The sequence below is a fragment of the Anopheles nili genome, chromosome 2, assembly GCF_943737925.1.
Source record: "Anopheles nili chromosome 2, idAnoNiliSN_F5_01, whole genome shotgun sequence".
Taxonomy (NCBI): Eukaryota; Metazoa; Arthropoda; class Insecta; order Diptera; family Culicidae; genus Anopheles; species Anopheles nili.
The window spans coordinates 33,143,112-33,162,457 of record NC_071291.1 but is presented as its reverse complement, the minus strand read 5'-3'; the positions used below and the strand labels follow the sequence as shown (position 1 = coordinate 33,162,457).

At 45.6% G+C, this 19,346-nt stretch overlaps 3 protein-coding genes across 3 annotated transcripts; 1 reads left to right on the top strand and 2 right to left on the bottom strand.

Moving 5' to 3' along the window:
- Positions 1-528: 528 nt before the first annotated feature.
- On the top strand, positions 529-18,148 carry LOC128721779 (uncharacterized). Its single transcript, XM_053815574.1, has 11 exons — positions 529-871; positions 2,605-2,860; positions 3,229-3,355; positions 3,437-3,673; positions 3,763-4,336; positions 6,226-7,217; positions 7,283-7,389; positions 16,378-16,760; positions 16,838-17,220; positions 17,286-17,465; positions 17,534-18,148. Exons 1-11 carry the CDS (start codon positions 529-531, stop codon positions 18,146-18,148), a joined length of 4,197 nt encoding a protein of 1,398 aa, XP_053671549.1.
- On the bottom strand, positions 10,211-11,967 carry LOC128730863 (cytochrome P450 4C1-like). The gene is made up of 5 exons (XM_053823950.1): positions 11,619-11,967; positions 11,297-11,555; positions 11,103-11,229; positions 10,859-11,029; positions 10,211-10,792 (listed from the first exon to the last, which is right to left on the bottom strand). The coding sequence occupies exons 1-5, from the start codon at positions 11,965-11,967 to the stop codon at positions 10,211-10,213; spliced, it is 1,488 nt and encodes a 495-aa protein (XP_053679925.1).
- On the bottom strand, positions 13,783-15,570 carry LOC128730864 (cytochrome P450 4c21-like). The gene is made up of 5 exons (XM_053823951.1): positions 15,222-15,570; positions 14,889-15,141; positions 14,695-14,821; positions 14,445-14,624; positions 13,783-14,373 (listed from the first exon to the last, which is right to left on the bottom strand). Exons 1-5 carry the CDS (start codon positions 15,568-15,570, stop codon positions 13,783-13,785), a joined length of 1,500 nt encoding a protein of 499 aa, XP_053679926.1.
- Positions 18,149-19,346: the final 1,198 nt, after the last annotated feature.

The following is a 19,346-nucleotide window of genomic DNA, read 5'->3' as shown; positions in this document are numbered from 1 at the left end:
GACACATGTCAAGCCACGCAGAAAGCCTTCAATCGATTTCGAGCACCAAACGGTCCGCCGGAGTGGCGGTGCCGCAGGAAAAACTGTAACACCGATCGCTTCGGCCCGCGCTCCTGCGAGTGGGGCAACTCGACTGGCTCGCGAACGCCCAGCCCGTTGTTATCGACGGACCAGTTTTGGCAGGAACGCAAGCAGTACGGTTTTCCACCATCCCCACCAAGCACTGGACGACGATGCACCGATGCACCGATTGCATGGGTTGTCCGGCTGCGTAGGGCAACGCGAATGCGCCGGTTTTTGCACCGATGCATCGCTATGCAAGGGTGAAAAAGGGTGGTTGGAAAATCACCTTCGAGCTGCCGAGTTCGTTACGTCGCCACACTCTGGGGGCTCGCCCTGAATCGAAGCCGTCCGCGAGGCTCCTTGGGAAGCGCCTGACGCCCATCGTCCATCAGTTTTCCTCACGATCCCGTCGAGTGAAGTGGTCCGCCGGCAACTCCGTCAGTCCGTGTGCGCGGGTCGGGCAAGATGATAACACTACTGCTGCTTGGCGTCGGCGTCCTGGCGCTGTACGCGTACTGCAAGATCAAGTTTAGGTTCGCGGAGAAGATCCCAACTGTCGAGCCGATGCGTCCGTTCTTTGGCAATGGGCTCGAGTTTGCCCAGAAGAACTCGTACGAGATCTTCAAGAGTCTCACGCGTGCCTACAAGGATAACAAGCGCATCTTTAAGCTCAGCTTTGGACCGTATCCGGTGATCTGCCCGACGCATCCTGACCTAATACAGAAGATCATGACCGAGCAGGCCAGCATGGATAAGCCGTTCGTGTACGATTTCATGCGCGTCAAGCACGGATTGCTGACGGCGGATTGTAAGTTTTGAAAGATTTCGCATTCCCCGCGTAACGGGCCGTTGGGAAAGCATTAGTGCAATTACGCGTTTTGTGGTATTTCTTCGCTTCAAGGCTTCTCCTGACAGCAACGGTTTTGTGCAGAGACGCCAAACGATTTTCGCAGGGCCGGTTGTACCTGGTAACGGTGGAAACCTTTGTGAAACCGCTCCGAAAAAGACTTGTACTATTTTTACTAACAGTTCTCAAACGATTTGTGCTTCTCTCTAAGTGTTTCGGAGCCGATTGACATTATAAGGAATTGAAGAAATGTATTGTTTTTCATCGGCTCGTAATTTAAAAAATTATATAGAAAAAGTCCATAAAATAACGCAAATTTGATCCTGCGACATGTAGCGCTCGGAAATAGGGGTTTTTGATCAATTTATAATCTTTTGTTAAATTGGATCATGAAATGGAAATATTGCACCCGCCATTATGATGATCGCATGCAATTATTCTATCGCGGGAAAATGTCTGTATCAACACAACAGCTTTAATTGAATGAAAAGCGTTACGATTGAATGAAACCACACTCGAATGAATAGGAATAATTGTTGTTTAAGCTAGCAATTGGCCTAGTGTACCGATTGGCTAGACTATTTATCATTACCTTCGACATATCTCGCGATCTTTGCTGAAATTTGAATACTTTGCTTTAATTGAGCACTGAACGTATCCCGAGAACTGCCTGAATGACTGTATGACTTACAATTATTGAATTAATTTCTTTGTTTTGATTATTAAAATTTATAAAAACTGTTTGTAAAAACAAATAACAAAAATATGCAAGCCAGTAGCTGTATTTTGTCGTTTTTTCATCATCGCTTTATTCACTGGTGTTGCAAGTAATTTGTATGCTAGACCACCGGCCTCAAGCACTACCGGGTGACAACATCATCGAGACGATTGATCCCGTTTCTTGAAAGTGCACTTAGTGTTACCCATCTCTGGAAATTGCGTAAATCCGGTTTGCCGTCAAGTAGCTACCACTATCTTGCAGCACTTACGCATGCCTTCCAATACGCACCTCGAGAATTGCCTACGTCTAATTGCCAAAGCTGTCTACACGTTAGTTGAAACACGTTTTCGCTTCTTTTTGAGCCATTTTCCAACGCGCTCAGAAGCGTTTTGCCATTTATCACACCGATAGGAAGTAGTCCTATTGCAACAGCACGAACCATTTTGCGGACATGCGAAGCTGGTTGCTCTTGATTAAACGTTTAGAATGGGCATAGAATGGTCGTGTGAACAGAAACAGAAATCATTTCAAAAGATCACCATCACTTAGTCAACGTTTTTGCAGTAAATCGGTACATACCACCATAAAAGTGCAACTTTGTGCGAATGTCATAAATTGCGATCCCAAGAAAATTCGCGGTGAAAGGAAATACAGTTTAGGGCTGGTTGATTTTATTGCTACGCAATGGTCAAGCTCGTTATTCAAGTTGTGATTGAGTCATACAAGGAAAACTACCTTCAAGGCAGGATAGAAAAACTCCCTTCTCCACGAGGGTGTATTAGCTTGGTGTATCTTTTCCTTCATCGTCGATAACGGATGGCGAAGATTTCCAGCCGCTAGGAGATACGCGAGTAGATATCGCTATTACGAAACAAAAAATGCTGGAAAAACTACCATATGAAACTCTAGCAAGAACATGATCATGTCGAGCAGCTATGAACAACCGTTCAACGCTCTTCTTCTATTCCATCAGATGACGAATGGCGCGTGCATCGGAAGGCGCTCAATCCAACGTTCAATACGCGCATCCTCAACAGCTTTATACCGATCTTCACTGATTGCGTGTCGAAAATGATCGCCAACATGGAGAAGCACGTGGACGACGAAAAACCAATCAACATGCTCGAGTTCACCTCACCATGTACGCTGGAAATGATCTGTCGCACCTCACTCGGCGGAACCGTGCTGGAGCGGGAAGGCAAACAGGAGTTCATCGAAGGGCTGGAAATGTAAGTACACTGCAATCGTCACTGCGAATAGCCAAAGCGGAATTGATAACGGTCTAACACTCGCCCCCAAAATGCCCTTCTTAAGCAGGGTGCTTTTGCAAACTCGATCGGATACCGAAGTGAAAGGAATAGGCATTGTTTCGGTGCCGATTACTATCGAACTCTAATTGAATGCAATTGATTTATGCACTCTGAAATGCAGCTCCGCGGTTAAGCCATTGTTCGTTCACTGGCTGCTGAATCAAACCGACCCTAAACCACGTACAAGGGCTCCCAACGTTGTACAGTGGCGATTTCGAAACAGCTCCTGCGGCCTTCCATGAACCAAAGAAGTTTCTAATGATTGTGCTCAATTTTCCATTTCGCAGTATCCTTCACAACGTGGGCCTTCGGATGTTCAACGCCAACCTCTATCCGGACATCGTGTACAGGAACACTCGGTTCTACCAGGCCGAAATGGCGGCCCGCAAGATATGCTACGCTTTCACGGACAAGGTAACCACCTTAAAGACGCACCCTTTTTGAAGGCGATTCTGATCCGTCTGCTCGATATTCGATTTTCCTGACCTCCGGCAGGTGATTCACGAAAAGCGAACCGAGTTCGAGAAGAAGCTACGTCGCACCGTAGATGGCAACAATAACAGTGCGATTGGGGACGAGAACGGCTTCGTCGCCTTCGACGAAGAAGAGGACGATATGCTCAGCTACAAGAAGCCGCAGATCTTTGTCGACCAGCTGCTCACGATCCCGAACGATGGCAAGCCGTTCACGCACGAAGAGATCACCGATCACATCTACACGATGATAGCAGCCGTATGTTTGACTCTCGAGTCGCTTCTTTGACACTTTACGCAGGACTATGAGCAAGGATCTCAAGTGTTGCGAATGCTTTATTTCCACAGGGCAACGAAACTTCTGCAACTCAAGCCGCTCATGCCTGCCTGCTGCTGGCCATGCACCCGGAAGCGCAGGACCGAGCAGCGGCTGAGGTACGCGAACTGCTGGCTGACGACGTCGAGTACACGCACGACATCCTCAAGCAGATGGTCTATCTGGAGCGCATCATCAAGGAGTCCCAGCGGCTCTGTCCCGTAGCCGCCGTGTACGGGCGTAAAACGATCGGACCGATCCAGCTGGATGAGTTCCACATCCCCACCGGGTACGTTCTGCTTCTGAACGTGTTCGCGCTCCACCGGCAGAAGGAATTCTGGGGACCGAACGCCGAGAACTTCGATCCGGATCACTTTCTGCCCGAGCGAGTCAAGGAACGCCATCCGTACGCCTATTTGCCCTTCAGCGGTGGCCCTCGGGGTTGCATCGGCAGTCGGTACGCGATGATGAGCATGAAAGTCATCCTGTCGCAGATTCTGAAGAACTACCGGCTCACCACTGACATCCCGTACGAGAAGCTGGACTTCAAGTTCAAGGTCTCGATGCATCTGTCCTTCGAGCACATGGTGAAGCTGGAACCACGTGGCGTGTAGCGCGTGAAAACGCGCATCGGGGTCATCGGTGAAACTGAATCTAAGCCTAACTGCCCGATTGTGGATAGTTCTGAGGCTGTTTTGGTTTGCGTTTCGTTGTTGAGCACCGCAACGAGGACAGGAGCCGATGCACCGGCGTAACTAGCGTTTGCCATCCGTCGGCGGTTTTTTTTTCACCCGCGTACATACGAGCCGCGTTGTGTGTACCGAGCGTTTGAAGGGAAATTATGCCCAACCGGCTGTATGCGAAGCGTAAATGCGTTTCTGCTGTTGACTAAAACACGCAACACGCGGCGCTTCGAAGCACGCAATCGACAATTCGATTAGATAATTCTACGAACCGACGTTGTGTCCCGAGTCCAGGCCCTTTTTTAGGTTGTTTAGCATCGCATATTCCGTCATAAATTCTTCTGCCGGCTGTTTTGATTGGAAAACCGCAAGTCGTTGTGATATTTTAAGTTCTTTTTGTACATTTGTCTGTTCTAAGTGTGTTGTCGATTTTCCGCACGTAGCAATGTTGAAGCGGTTGGAAAATAAATCCAAACAAATGCCAACCAAAGAGCTGATGCGTTTTCCTTGGGTTTTCGATGTACGGCTTAGAATCCGCGATTGGAAATTCCTTTGCTTTATTCGATTTAGCTAATTGCTGGAGCATACGAATCCATATCTAATTAGCGATGCTCATTAGCAAGTCAAATGGTTTAAACCACCCAGACTCGATCGATGATGCGTCGCGCCTCGACTGTGGCAAATGTACTTTTCGCTTCCATAACACGAGCCTCATCATTGCTCAGTGGTCGAAAGTCACTCAACCGTAAAAGTGACTGGCAAAAAAACAATGGAAAACAAATACCGCACGATTACACACCGTCTTGGATAGGGCGTTTGAGGAGCAAACTTGCTTTGCGTGCGATTCACTACTGGTTGGAGGTTTACGATCACGCTAAACTGTCCTTAAATGCATGTTGCTTTCGGAAGAGTTTCAGCAACGTGTAACGCTTCTTTGCACTGTCAAACATGGTTACCTGCGTTCGAGCTTCCCGTTCTTCTTAACTGCTTAACGAAGAAAAAAATGTAGAATTCTTAATCAAATTGTTTTTTTTTATCAAGCCGTCTTTACAATAGTTCTTTAAGCTTATTTTTTTAAACATAAGTAACCAATTTTTTAACAAACACTTTACTAGGCATAATTATAAAAATTATTATTTTTGTCACAAATCAATAAATAAAAATATAAATTTTTAATTTTTTGGAGTTAATGTAAATCAATTGACCTGCTGTTCAGACGGTTGGGGAACAACTGTCGACAAAATGTTCCATCTTTTCTTTTCTGCACCATGCACGTCGTAGCACTATCTCTCTGATTTCATTCGCTATTACTCCATAATTCTTATGCTAGAGAATTTCAACTAAAACGTGAGTTAACCTCTCCACTCATCGTTACGATTCATAACAAGCGAACGTGTAATTTCCCAAGCACCGTACGGGAACATTATCGGACGGTATCATCTAGCGGCATGATTGTACGATGTCACCGGAACACCGACGCCCGGAAGTATCGTTCGTGTGGCGAGCAATGCATCAAAAAGCTGATCAGTGGCTCCATTTCGAATCACTTCCCTATCGGGTACACCTCCAACACGATGGCGAGTTATCGTAGAACACTACCTCTGGTACTACTGCTGTGGGGATGCGTAAGTAAGCTCGTGCATACACGGTTCCTACTGGCGGCTTCAAAAACGACAGTGCAATTTCGATTTCAGCTATACGTCAGCGCGACTATCTCGCCCAACGTTATCGCAGTGCAGCAGGTCCTGTCCAAAGAGCTGCAAACACTAGAACAAAGCGCTTTCATTACAACGCACTCGCATTCGTCTCCAGGCGAGAACGCGTTCTACCGTCTCCGACGGGTGTTTCATGAGTTCGAGCGTCAAAATCAGGACAGCATAACCGCCATTTTGCGTGTGCTTGCTCTCATCGATCAGACGCTAGAGAACACCATCCAGGACTGCGAGAAGGTGTTTCATCTGCCCTCGTTGGAGAGTGAAAATGTGCTGTTCCGCGAGGTCACCCGTCCACTGTTGTTGCGCGTTGAAAAGCTTTGTCAGCAAATCAGCTCAAAGGATATCGCCAGCATAGAGGCCACGATGGAAGAGGTCGAAATGGAGGCGAACGTGTACCAGCGACTGCTAGGCGAAACGATGAGCGACATGCGATCCCTTCAGCACGAGCTAGACATTGCAGATAGGTGGTCATTGGATATCTCCGTGCCAGCTAAAATCGATGCACTTTTTGATCAAATGGCGTTAGTCAATTCGACGATCTGTACTGAAATCACGGCTGCGTTCGGAAGCTTTGTCGATCATCAACGATCGCTGGGAGAGACGATCGGGCAAAATATGAGGCCGGAAGATAACGACGAGCTGATCCTAGCTGTATCAAACTATGTGACCTTTTTACAGAACGAAACGACACTGCTCGTTCAGGACATAATCGAGGATCTGGACGATTGGTTTAACGAAACCGACGTGTTCCTTAACCTGGTAGCCGCGGAGGCAGCGAATCTTCCACATAAGCTCTTGGAGTCACCGATCGAGGAGTTTTTGCTGGGAGAAAGCTCTCTCCGATGTCTGGCGGAATTCAGCAACCATGTGACGGTGCAGCGAATGTCGCAAGAATTAGCGAGCATATTGCGGTGTTTTAACGTTAGCAGCGACACAAAAAAGCCGTTCGATATGGCGCTACACCTGTTGAGTCAATTGGATAGCGACATTCAGCTGACGTTGCGAGGAATTCTGACCTGCCAGCAAAGTGCCAGCTTTGAGGGATTGGATATTGATGACTATAGAAACATCATGAGCTGCTCGGAAGTGGTGAGATAACCTAAGCGTTAGAGTATTCTTTTCGTACATAGCTACTTTATATTACTGATTTTCAGACCCAATCGGTTCTGGAGGCAATGGAAAATTTGATCGATGCCAAGCTGGAAGAAATCGTCATGCACATCGATGCTTCAATGTACTTCAACGAGCTGCAAATGGAAATGTGTGTTTACTACAAATTTAGAGATATGCTCGTTGACATGGCCCTTACAAATCAGCACTATCACAAGTGTAACGCAGATAGCGACATTGAGTTGTGATACGTTTCATGTCTTTAAGTAGCTATGATCAGTATCAGTATCAACAAATGAAAAATATCATAAACATAATTCATATTTCTGTCCCATATCAATGAAAGGCAATCCAAATTGCCTGCTTAATTTTTGTCCGTACGTTTGAAAGCCATTTTCATTGGCGTTAAGCTTCTCTTTTCTCCAGACGAACCACATATCCGTGCTCTTGCTTTAGGGCTATGTCGAATCGAAAGCTCAGCTGCCCCATCGTCATGTCAGTACGAATCCAAAACGATCGCACGATCATCGTCAGCATCACCTTCATGCACAGCATGGCGTACCGCGAACCCATACAGTTTCGACTTCCGGTGTTGAACGGCATATAAGCACATGCCGGCCTGCCCTGGCACCGTTCCGGTCGAAAACGCTCCGGATCAAACGTGTCAGCATTTTCGCCCCAAACGTCCTTCCGACGGTGTAACGCAAATAGACTAACAACCAGCGTAGTGCCTCGCGGAATGAATTGGCCTTCGATGGTAACGTCGTCCTGCGTCTGGCGAGCAACCGTCGCTCCTGGAGGAGCCAAACGTAAGCTCTCTTTCAACACACACTCCATGTAGCTGAGACGCTTTAGGCGATCTTCCGTAATGGGTTCGTCTAGCTCTCCAAAAACATCGCACAGCTCCTGATACACTGTGGCCTGCACTTCGGGATGCATTGCGAGGAACAGGCAGGTGTGACCCAGCGAGTGTGCGGTCGTGTCGTTTCCCTGTGGGAAAAATTTGCATATCTCGGCTTAGACAACAATCGATGGACTTTGACTTTCCGGTACTCACAGCGCCCACGATCGAGTATATGTTGTGAATGATTTCTGTGTCCGTCAACGGAGCATCCTCTTTGGCGGCCAGCAAGCGATCCAGCATGGCCGGAGATTCTGCCACTTCGTACGATGTTGTTTCAATCGCATGTTTCCTGCTAGCAATGACCTACGGGAAGAGCATTCATTATACGTTCAAAGCCACACACCGAACCGGCAACCTGTTTACCTTATCCACCAAACGATAACACTCCGCTCGAGATTGGGATTCGATTGCGTAGTTGCTTGAAATTCGATAGATCCAATCGTAATAGTGCAGTGCATTTAGGGCTCGAAACGATATCATCTGCAACAAGCTGAGATCGAATCGATGGGTGTTTCCCTCGACCAAAACCGTCCGAAAGGATCATTAGGTGGGTTTACTTACCTGTCTAAATTATTTAGAATGTTTTTCGCTTCATGCTGCTTCACAACATTCGCTCCCAGCGTCGTGGAGAAGATTATGTTCAGCATACACTCGCTTAGAAAAGGCGCTAGAGACACGATTCTCGAAGTCTCACTGGCCACCGATTCAAGGTTTGAAACCATCACCGAAGCACAGCTGATAAAGGAAGGAAGCGCGTTGCTTACCTTGATCGCATTGAACGACGGACTCAGCGCCTTTCGGCACCGTTTCCATTGGTGGTCTGCAACGACCCAAGGGGCTATGGTACGTGTTGGATCGCGAATGTGCGGGCTACTTACAGTTCTGTGTCATAATTCCGTGATCTAGCTTCAAAAAGCCGTAAAAGAAGGGCTTTTCCAAGCACTTTGGATGGGTAAGAATGGCCTCGGATAACGCAGGGTGTGACGTGCACAACATCAGTCGAGGACCAAGCCATACTTTGAACCAGCGATCGAACTGAGCGAACGGTTTCGCCACATTGTTGAACAATTTAACTGGGGACTTTTCCATAAACGTCAGTGCGTTACCGACCAGTGGATAGCAGGGGCTGGCGCTTGGAATGTCCTGCACATATCGACAGCGTTCCACGAAAATGTAATAGCAATAAACACTCGCTGCAACGAGGCACAGTATTGGAGCTAACATTCCGATCGCACTGGCTGCCTGAATGCAACTACAAACGGTTCAAACGTTGCTCGAACGTTTGGTATGCACTCGTTCATTGGGACAGTGGGTGAAGGATATCCAGCATGCTCGCAAATGTTGGCGCCTGGCTTGATGCTGTTTGATTAATTTGTACATTCGCGTACAAGATTTCACAGAATAATGTTTTCCAACAGGTGCGGATTCATTCGACCATGACGCAGATTTGCTCGATGCTAGTATATTGGAAAAATGTATAATTGTTACACTATTATTGTTCAGTAAAGCAGTTATCACTCAGAGGCATTATATGTTTGTAAATGATGGCAGTTAAACATGTGAATGTATTTCTTTTAACTTTTACCAATTTTTAGTGGTTATGTACTTAGTGGCAATTACTTTCTCTAATATAATCATTTCATCATTCTAAGATTTAACATACATGTTTGCTAAATGTAACATAATTGAAACTGGTGATTAATTATGATTCATGCTTTATCTTTTTTATTTATTGAACTCATGGATACTAAACTTATTTCGAACGTGTAAGAAACATACAACAAAAATACTGCATAGACCTAACACACAAAAGATCCTCCGAAAATCGCAGATCATCCAATCCGCAGATCATCCGACAACAAAAAGTGAACAGTGATCTTTTATCCTGAAATACTGCAGTAAAACTGACTAGGTGTCATCCTTCAAATAAATAACCTCTCATAAACCTCACGATTTGGCAAGATCACCGGTTTAGCAATCAGATATGCTTATTCCCTATGAATCAAAATGGAGCATTCGAGAGAGCAGCGATGGAGCAAGGAATAAAGTATCGCACCTGCAATTTCGGCTAAATTCGCTTCTCTACATGCACGAGATAATCCGACTCCAGTTTCAACGTTAAATCGAAGCGAAACTGCAGATCGGCCATTTTCAGGTGCGATCGAAGGCGCAACCTTCTCAGTATGCTCGCCAGCATCACCTTCATACCGAGCATGGCGTAACGGGCCCCGATACAGTTACGTGAGCCCGCACTAAATGGCAGAAAGCAATTCGCATTCCTCCCGACGCTGCGTTCCGGCAGAAAGCGGTCCGGATCAAACGCAGCCGCATCCGGGCCCCAAACGTCAGTGCGGCGATGCATCGAGAAAATGCTCAACACAATCAGGCTGTCCTTCGGGATGCGCAGACCCGCTATTTCCACGTCCTGCATCGTCTGCCGCGCGATGTTCGGACCAGATGGCGCCAACCGTAGGCTCTCCTTGATCACACGCTCCATGTAGGTGAGCCGTTTCAGATCGTCTAGGGCAATGTCCTGCTCAGGATCTGGGAACACCTCCATCACCTCACGGTAGGTTCGCTCCTGCACGTCCGGAAACATGGCGAGAAACAGGCAGGTGTGCGTGATCTGCAACGCGGTGGTGTCATTTCCCTGCGAATTGTGTACAAACGTTGGGTAATCATTCGCCTCGGCTTTGAAGAAGACCCTCACGCTTACCGCCGCTATCATTGAGTAGATGTTGTGTGTGATCTCAATGTCACTGAAGGGTTTCCCATTGTGCGTGACGGACAGCAGTTGGTCGGCGAATATTTGTGGTTTCTTGAAGTCTTCCTCTTCGGCTTCAGTGTCAGCGAGTGGCTCTTGCCGTGTCTTAGCCTTCTCGATAACCTGCAAGAGTTGTATTAAGGCAGATTAGCTTAGAAAAGCATTTCTTGACTTTCCACTGTTAAACGCTGCTTACTGATTCGAAAAACTTATAGCACAATAAGCGCCGTTGGGACTCCTCGCTGCTATCGTTGGTGAGTCGGTACAGCACGTCCAAGTACTGATGCATATTGAGCATCCGTTTCGCAACCAACTCAAAGCAACTGTTCGTAACACGTGAAAATGCGTTATCCTTTGAGCCTAGTCTCCTGTGGCGGGCACGAGACTTACCGATCCACATTTTCAATGAACGCTTCCTTTCCCGGTTGCTCCAACACGTCACACCCGATTGTCGTTCCGCAAACCATCTCCAGGGTGCACTTGCTTATGAAAGGGAAAATGGGTACCATTTTCCCACCAGCCGAGACGGCTTCCACCATATTCTGCACCATCAGCTTGGAGCACTCCACGAAAACGGGGATAAAGCTGTTCAGAATACGCGTGTTGAATGCAGGATTAAGCGCTTTACGTTGTGTTTTCCACGGATGATCTGCAAGAAGACCTTTTCATCACAAGGTTGTTCGCTGGTGAACTATTCCTTCTGCACACGTACAATGGCCTGCGAATATTCCGTGCTCGAGCTTCACGAAGTCGTAGAAGAACGGCTTTTCCAAGCACTCCGAGTGGGTCAGCACGGCGTTCATGATGTCAGGATGCGATGTGCACAGGACCAACTTCGGGCCGAGCCAGATCTTGAACCATCCTTCAAACCGCCCGAACGGCTCCATTAGCGCGTTGAACAGTTGCACACGTGACTTCCCCATAAATAGCTGCCCATTTCCGATGAGCGGGTAGTACGGTTCCATATGTGGTAGATGGCTAGCGAATCGATGTCGCTGCAGAATCCAGCAATGCCACAGCCCTACTACTGCCAACGCGAGCACGAACCAAATCCACCACATCTTCACAATCCTTGCACTTGCACTTCACGGAACGAACTGGAATGCAACCAGGGCACCTCGGGGAATAAATAGTCCACAACGCAGTTCCGCTCCCGCTAGAACACAGCACAATCCCCAAGCCACCGCACCGACATGCATCTGGTTCTCGATGACAATTGCAACCACATTTCTCTAACGACGACGGCACTCAACGCCACATGCTTTACGCGACCGGCTCGGTGACGAGAAGATGCAAATGAAATAGACCATCAACCCTGCGAACTTCCGGTAATGGTCGTCGCTCTGGGAGGACAAGTGCATCCCTCCAAACCTGCCTGCACAAGGTGCAATAGTTGAAGGCAGTGTCAAACGGAATGTGCTCGCAATTACAGCCACAGCTCAAGCGGCTCTGGAGCGGACGTATTGTTGAACTTCGCAACAATGCCGTGGGAGTCAAAGGCACGTGAGGTTCAAACAGCCCACTTCATGTGCTGTTGACGCATCAGCTTACCCTTAGCCTGCACAACATGGGAACATCCAACATGATCGTCCATCCGAAAATTCACTTGTTGCTCAAATTTTTTGTTTAAATATAGGCACTTTGCATTCCTTGGATAGCGCAGATAATAAAAAGAGGAGAATTATGATTATGTTAATGGCGAATGATAATTGTATCGCTTTCGCATCTCATCGAGCACTATCGTTCGCGGTGTAAGCGGAGGTACGAAAGTGAGTCTGGCTCAAGCGACAACAAACGGAAACTGGATTCGCAACGTTAAAAATGAATTATGGTGCTGAATACTGGATATGGTGCGTTGTTGTCTGAAAAAACAATATACCATTTACATATCAAAAAGCAACCAACTAATGGTAAACACGTTCTTGTCCAATAGTTGCGAGGAATTTGTCTGTATGTTCTGGTTAGCTGTAAACAACTGTTTGCTTTCAAATTAGCAATTGAATACAATTCTTGATGGATTATTTCTAGACACGTGCGTATAAACTATAGTATATTAGTATACGTCGAAATAAATTTTCAACTGTTCTCAAAATGTCCGTACCACAGTAGAATGACACGAAGTAATTAGTACAGGCAACATTTGGAACATGTACAGTTGTTTCTAACAAGCTTGTTAAGCTAAGAAAAAAACTTCAAACCATTCCCTGATAAAGGGTGCACGTCTAACTAATATTCTCCATGAGTTGATAGAGCCAGAGTAATTTGTTTTCAAAGCTCGATGCGAGACTTAAATCATAATTTTGCATCTCTTTAGCAATTTTGGAGCGAAGCACATAAGTGTTGAACTACGAAGCATAATTACAACTTGAGCGGTAAATACTACATCCATATCTACACGAATTATAAACATACGTACTTACTTACTTACGTACATACGTGCATATAAACATACGTAAACGAAAACTAAAATCAAAAAGGAAAACAAATCAATAAAACTTTTGAAGTATTCACGACAAACGTAAAATGATCACTATTGAAGAAGTTCTATTTGCTTGATTCCTTTGAAGTTACGCATGTCTAACAACACCCATGAACATTATCAATCTAGTATGCTGTGGAAAATTTGAATAAAATACTGAAAACAATGTAAATTTATTCACATGGACTATGTTTATAAAATTAATTACCATGTTAAATATATCCTACTGCAAATAAAAATCAACAATCTGTTTCATCATTACTATTGTTGCGTCGTACCACTCGTTGGTCTCACTTTCTTCAACCCTAGTATTTTCAACATTTCTAGCAGTAATGTGGAAAATTTATACTCATTCTTACTTTATTAGGCTTCAACAAGGATTACAGTTTGACAAATGTCAGCACGCATTGACGGGCTCCAATCTAAACGTGTACCCCTGAGAAAGCTTCATCGTCAGATCGAACTTGAACTCCATTTTCTCGAACCCTATATCGGTATAGAAACGGAAAGTTCGCAGCATATACACCATCAGCAGCTTCATGCTAATTATGGCGTAGCGTTTGCCAATGCAATCCCTCGAGCCCATGCTAAATGGCGCAAATGCATGCGGATGGCGACCTTCGGAGCGTTCGGGCGAAAACCGATCAGGATCAAACCGATAGGAATCAGGTCCCCAGATGTCCTGGCGTCGATGCAACGCCAGTATACTGAACGCGAACGCCGTTCCTCGCGGTATCACATTGCCGTCTACTTCGAGGTCATCCGTACATGTTCGGCCTATCATAGGTGCAGACGGACATAACCTTAGTGCCTCGTTGATGCATTGTTCCAGGTACGTTAGTTGGTTGAGCGCTTCCGTTGTCGTCTCCAACTCGTTACTAACAGGAAACACCTCCAGGATCTCTTGTCGAGCCTTTTCCTGTACCTTTGGATGCATCGCTAGCAACGTGAGAAGATTACTAATTCCTATCGCAGTTGTGTCATTTCCCTACAAATGTGAGTATGAGGGCACTAAATAGGTTAAATAGGTTATAGTCATTTGGCACAAAATTAGCTTACCGCTAAAATTAAGGTCACAGCGTGATGCAAAATTTCCTTGTCCGGGAACGGTTGTCCAGCTCGTTTGCCTTTTAGCAGATGGTTTATAAATATCTGTGGCTTCCTGTACAGCTCGAACTCATCTTCTGATTTATCATCTTCAACGCTCGTTTTCGCAGATGCCCTTTTGATGCTAATCAACTACAATAACGATCGATTGTGCATGAAATGTGTCTAAAACTATGATTATTCAAATTATCATGGTGCTAACCTTGTTGATGTAGTCGTATAGCACTTCTCTAAATTTCATTTCAATATTGTAGCTTTTGGTCCACCTATAAATGAGCTCCGAATGATACTGCACGTTTATAAATCTTTGACCCATTATATTGAATCCTCTGTAATTCGGAAAAAAGGACATTTTCTCTTAGAAGACTTCAGACTGTCCATTTACTCAGCACATACTCATCAATCATCGGTAACAGCTGGGTTGCTTGCGGATCGTCCAGAATATCCGAGCCTAGAGTAGATCCACACACCATATCGAGCGTGCATCGGCTGCAGTGTTCCATCACGTTCACCCTGGACAGATCAGAAGATCGTTTCATGCCATCGATCATTTTCCGGGCGCACTTGTCGAACAACGGCACAAAGCTGTCCAAAATCCGTTTGTTGAATGACGTGTTCAGCGTCTTCCGTTGGTGTTTCCATAGCGAATCTTAAAAAGCACGACACAACATTTGCGAACGCCTTACATTAATGTTTACTCTCATACTCGGTAAGCCATTGCAAACCTACACGGGCTTTGGATCAGGCCTTCTTCAAGCCTTAAGAAATTGTACTCATTCAGTTTGTTCATCGCCTTCGAGTTATCCAACACAGAGTGCATGATGTCGGGGTGTGAGGTGCAGATGAACACTTTCGTCCCTAGGTGGAATTGGAACAACCGATCGTATCTGAGAAAGCTCTCGTGAATTATTTGGAAACGTTTTTCCGACGATTTGTTCAACACTAGTAAACTATGACCCAACACGGGCACATGCGAGTGCACTAGCTCTATCTTCTCGGCAAACTTAAGCCGCTGTTGATACTTCCGGTACAGCACAACGCCCAATATGGCGATCAGCGAAAGCAGAAACAGCTCCATGATTGCCAAACCCCACCGAACACCTGCAACTAAAGCGCTCAGAACGCTTGCGCCATTCTTTTATCTACCAGCCGGAAGCCATGAAATGGGTTCATACGCTAACAGCAATCAGAACGCTAAGTGTTAGCAGAGCGGATATTGCCGTAGTTTGTGTTTCTTTAATTTTATTTCTACTTCCCGCATGAAAGCTTCTTTCGAGCCAAGGTGTTTCACGGAATCAACGTCACAAAAGAACGCTGCGTCAATTTTGTACAAGCACATTTACCTCTGCTGTAACACAACCATTAAAAGTCAGCTGCTGGAGTCTCTTGGTCTATAAACAAGCGTGATTGTACGGCATCGTGAAATTTTCCGATAAAAAAACATATCGCAAGGATGGAATGACGCAGAATTGCATCCAATTGTAGTCAACACAACCCGTTTACTGGTGGAAAATCACAAAGTAGATCCATTAGCTACTATTCAATATTCGATATTGGTTCAATTCAGCATATACACTGTACAAAATACTCGTGCTGTAAAAATAATTCGTGCTTTTGTACGAAACTATACTCGAAAGCAACTGGCACCTGGTGCTTGTCTTTTTATGCACTAACGTTACCTTCGCAAAGCTCAGCAAGCGAGCAAACAAAAAATGCTCTCGCCGCAATGAGGACAATTAAATCTACAGACGTAAGTAACCTTTCCAACGATAGCACTTAAACTTGACTCCTAAGCTTGCACGACATTACTCGGCTGATGGTACGAGCAAGAAAAAAATGGACTCAAATGACTAATTCAAGTTCATCATTGGGTTTTCGTCACCAGTTTATCCCGGTCGTCCGTGCTGGAAGGAGTGAAAATGTTTCTCACAGCGGCCGTCGTTGTAGTGCTGCTGTTACTAGTGTTCTACTGGGCCCAGCAAGCCGAGCGCAACGCTCGCTTTGCCAAGGATATCCCGGGCCCAAAGTTGTACCCCATCATCGGCAGCTCGTATCTGTTCTTCGGGTCTGATGAGCGCACGTTCGATAACATTTGCGCGTTGTTTCGCAAGTACAAGCGCATGTTCAAACTGTCGCTAGGCACCAACACCGCGATCTGCCTGTCGGATCCGGATCTAGTGCAGCAGGTCCTCACGACGGACGCTTGTCAGAATAAGGCATTTTTCTACCGCTTTCTTGAGATGGATTACGGGTTGATTTCGGCACGCTGTACGATCGAAGACCAACGATGATCCGTTTTGGTGCATCAACTACATCCTCGATACTGTGCGTTCGTTTCTCCGCAGATGCTGACTGGAAGATGTACCGCAAGATGCTGAATCCCGCCTTCAACCAGCGCATCCTGATCAGCTTCATATCGATCTTTAGCCGCTGTTCGGAAGGCATGGTACGTCGGATGGCCTCCGAAGAGACGTCCCAGCAACCGTTCAATGTGCTGCACTACACCACCCAATGCACCCTGGAGATGGTGTGTGCTAGTTCGCTGAAAAGTGACATCACTGAAGACCCACTAGCGAAGCAAGCCTGCGGATACCTTGAGAGGATCACGGCCATTATGGGTTCGCGCGTGTTCAATGTGTTCTTGTACAGTGACCTGTTGTTTAGCTTGACGCAACGGTACCGTGAAATGCATAAGTTGATCGTTGGACTCTCGCAAGTAGTGAATCCTGTAAGTGATGCACATGACACACGACTATCACGGTTTTTACAGTGTGTACGAATTCCTTTTTGCAGATTCTGTACAATCGTTGGGAGGAAATCAGCAAACAAAGAGCCGAAACGCTGTCCGACGATGACGAGCAGGTTTATCGCAAACCGATGGTGTTTTTGGATCAACTACTTCATATGCGCCGTGACAATCATGAGCTTGAACTGCAAGAAATCGAAGGACATCTCTACACCATCATAGGAGCCGTAAGTCGCAACTTTCGCTAGAGCAACAATGAACCACAAGTTATTTGTGCTATTTTTACCTCGAACAGGGCAGCGAAACGACAGCAAACCAGGTAGCATACACCCTTCTACTACTGGCTATGCATAGCGACGTGCAGGACCGAGTGTATGATGAAATTCGGGACATCTACGGAGACGATTCTGGAGTAGAAGTGACCTACGAAATGCTCTCTGCTCAAACTTTCCTAGAGCAAGTGATCAAGGAATCGATGCGACTGCTTCCCGTGGCACCGCTTATAGGACGAGAAACAATTGAGCCGATGAAACTGGGTGGCTATGAAATTCCCGCCGGGGTGACATTGCTCATCAACATTCTCAGCATTCATCACAACAAAGAGCTGTGGGGCGATCGAGCGGATCAGTTCGATCCGGATCGGTTCGACCCGTCGCACTACGATGCGCGAAAATCACATCCTTTTAGTTTCATTCCCTTCGGTGGAGGGCCCAGGAATTGCATCGGCTATCGGTACGCGATGTTATCGATGAAAATCATACTCACAAAAGTGCTGCGGACTTACCAACTCTTCACACCGTTGACATTCAGTGACTTGTCGCGATTATCCTTCGCTATCACGCTCAACATTGCATCTGGGCACATGGTACAAATCAAACGCAGAATAAACCAAGTGAAAGGAGCGTGTTGACACATGTGGCAAATGTTGAACAGCAAGAATGTCGGTCATAAAAACAATCAGTATTTCATGGTACACCTTTGTTAAGAGTAGCCAGTTTTCAATCAGTGCATAGCAGATGCAAAACTCGTCAACCGTTATTAACAAACGTATGGAAAAAAAATAAACTCAAAAGTATTACATATTGCTTTGCAACGATGTCCTTGTGTATCATATTTTTTGCATTTATTGAAAATGAGTCTTTTTTCATTCATTACAACTCCGATAATTCGGTTGTATTAAAGACAATAATACAAAGATAATAAAAAAGTTATTAAACAATATTTGACATAAAATTTTCATGATTGACTCCTAACATCTATTCAATCACACTTCCTTTTGGCTAAAGAAAATAAGGTTTAGAAAGTTTTATCTACTTTCTATAGACAGTTTCTTCCTTTAACCCCTTCACAGTTTTGCCCGAGCATTTTTAGCATAAAATCTCAACATCAAAAAATATAAACTTCAAATTTTTCCGTTCCGATTTAAATTCACGAATCCGTCAACCCGATAGTTTTCAGTCATGCCAAACGCCAGTCGAGTTGCAACAAATGCACGAAAATCAAGCTTACGTGGCTCTCGTCGCTAAGCGGTATCGATTCGACGACGGATTTTGTACGCCAAAATCGGCAAGCTTGAATTCGCTATAACGAGAGATCATGCGTCGAAGAGGATACATTTACCAGCCGGATTACCACACTAATTTTAATGGATTTCCCCTCCTAATGTTATCAGTACATATCGTCGATCTTTCTGGCGCATGATAATCAGCATCCTATCTCGTTTGCTTTCGTTAGATATCGATCGCATCGTTCTAAGCACACTGTAGGATCTTATTCAGCGTCGTATCTTGCTGGTCAAAATTCGGTCACAGTATTTTGCCGGTCATAATAAATATACTCAATAATATGGATAACTGTTCTTTAAGTAACAGGAATTTATCGCACACAGTTTTCTGCTATGTTTTGTATTGAAAAATGTTTTAATGTATGCAACCACTAAATTTATTATGACCGGCAAAATACTGCGACCGAATTATGACCAGTAAGATAAGACGCTCTACAAGATCCTACAGTGTGCTTAGAACGATGCGATCGATAACAAAAGATAGTGAACGAGATGGGATGCTGATTATCATGCGCCAGAAAGATAGACGATATGTACTGATAAC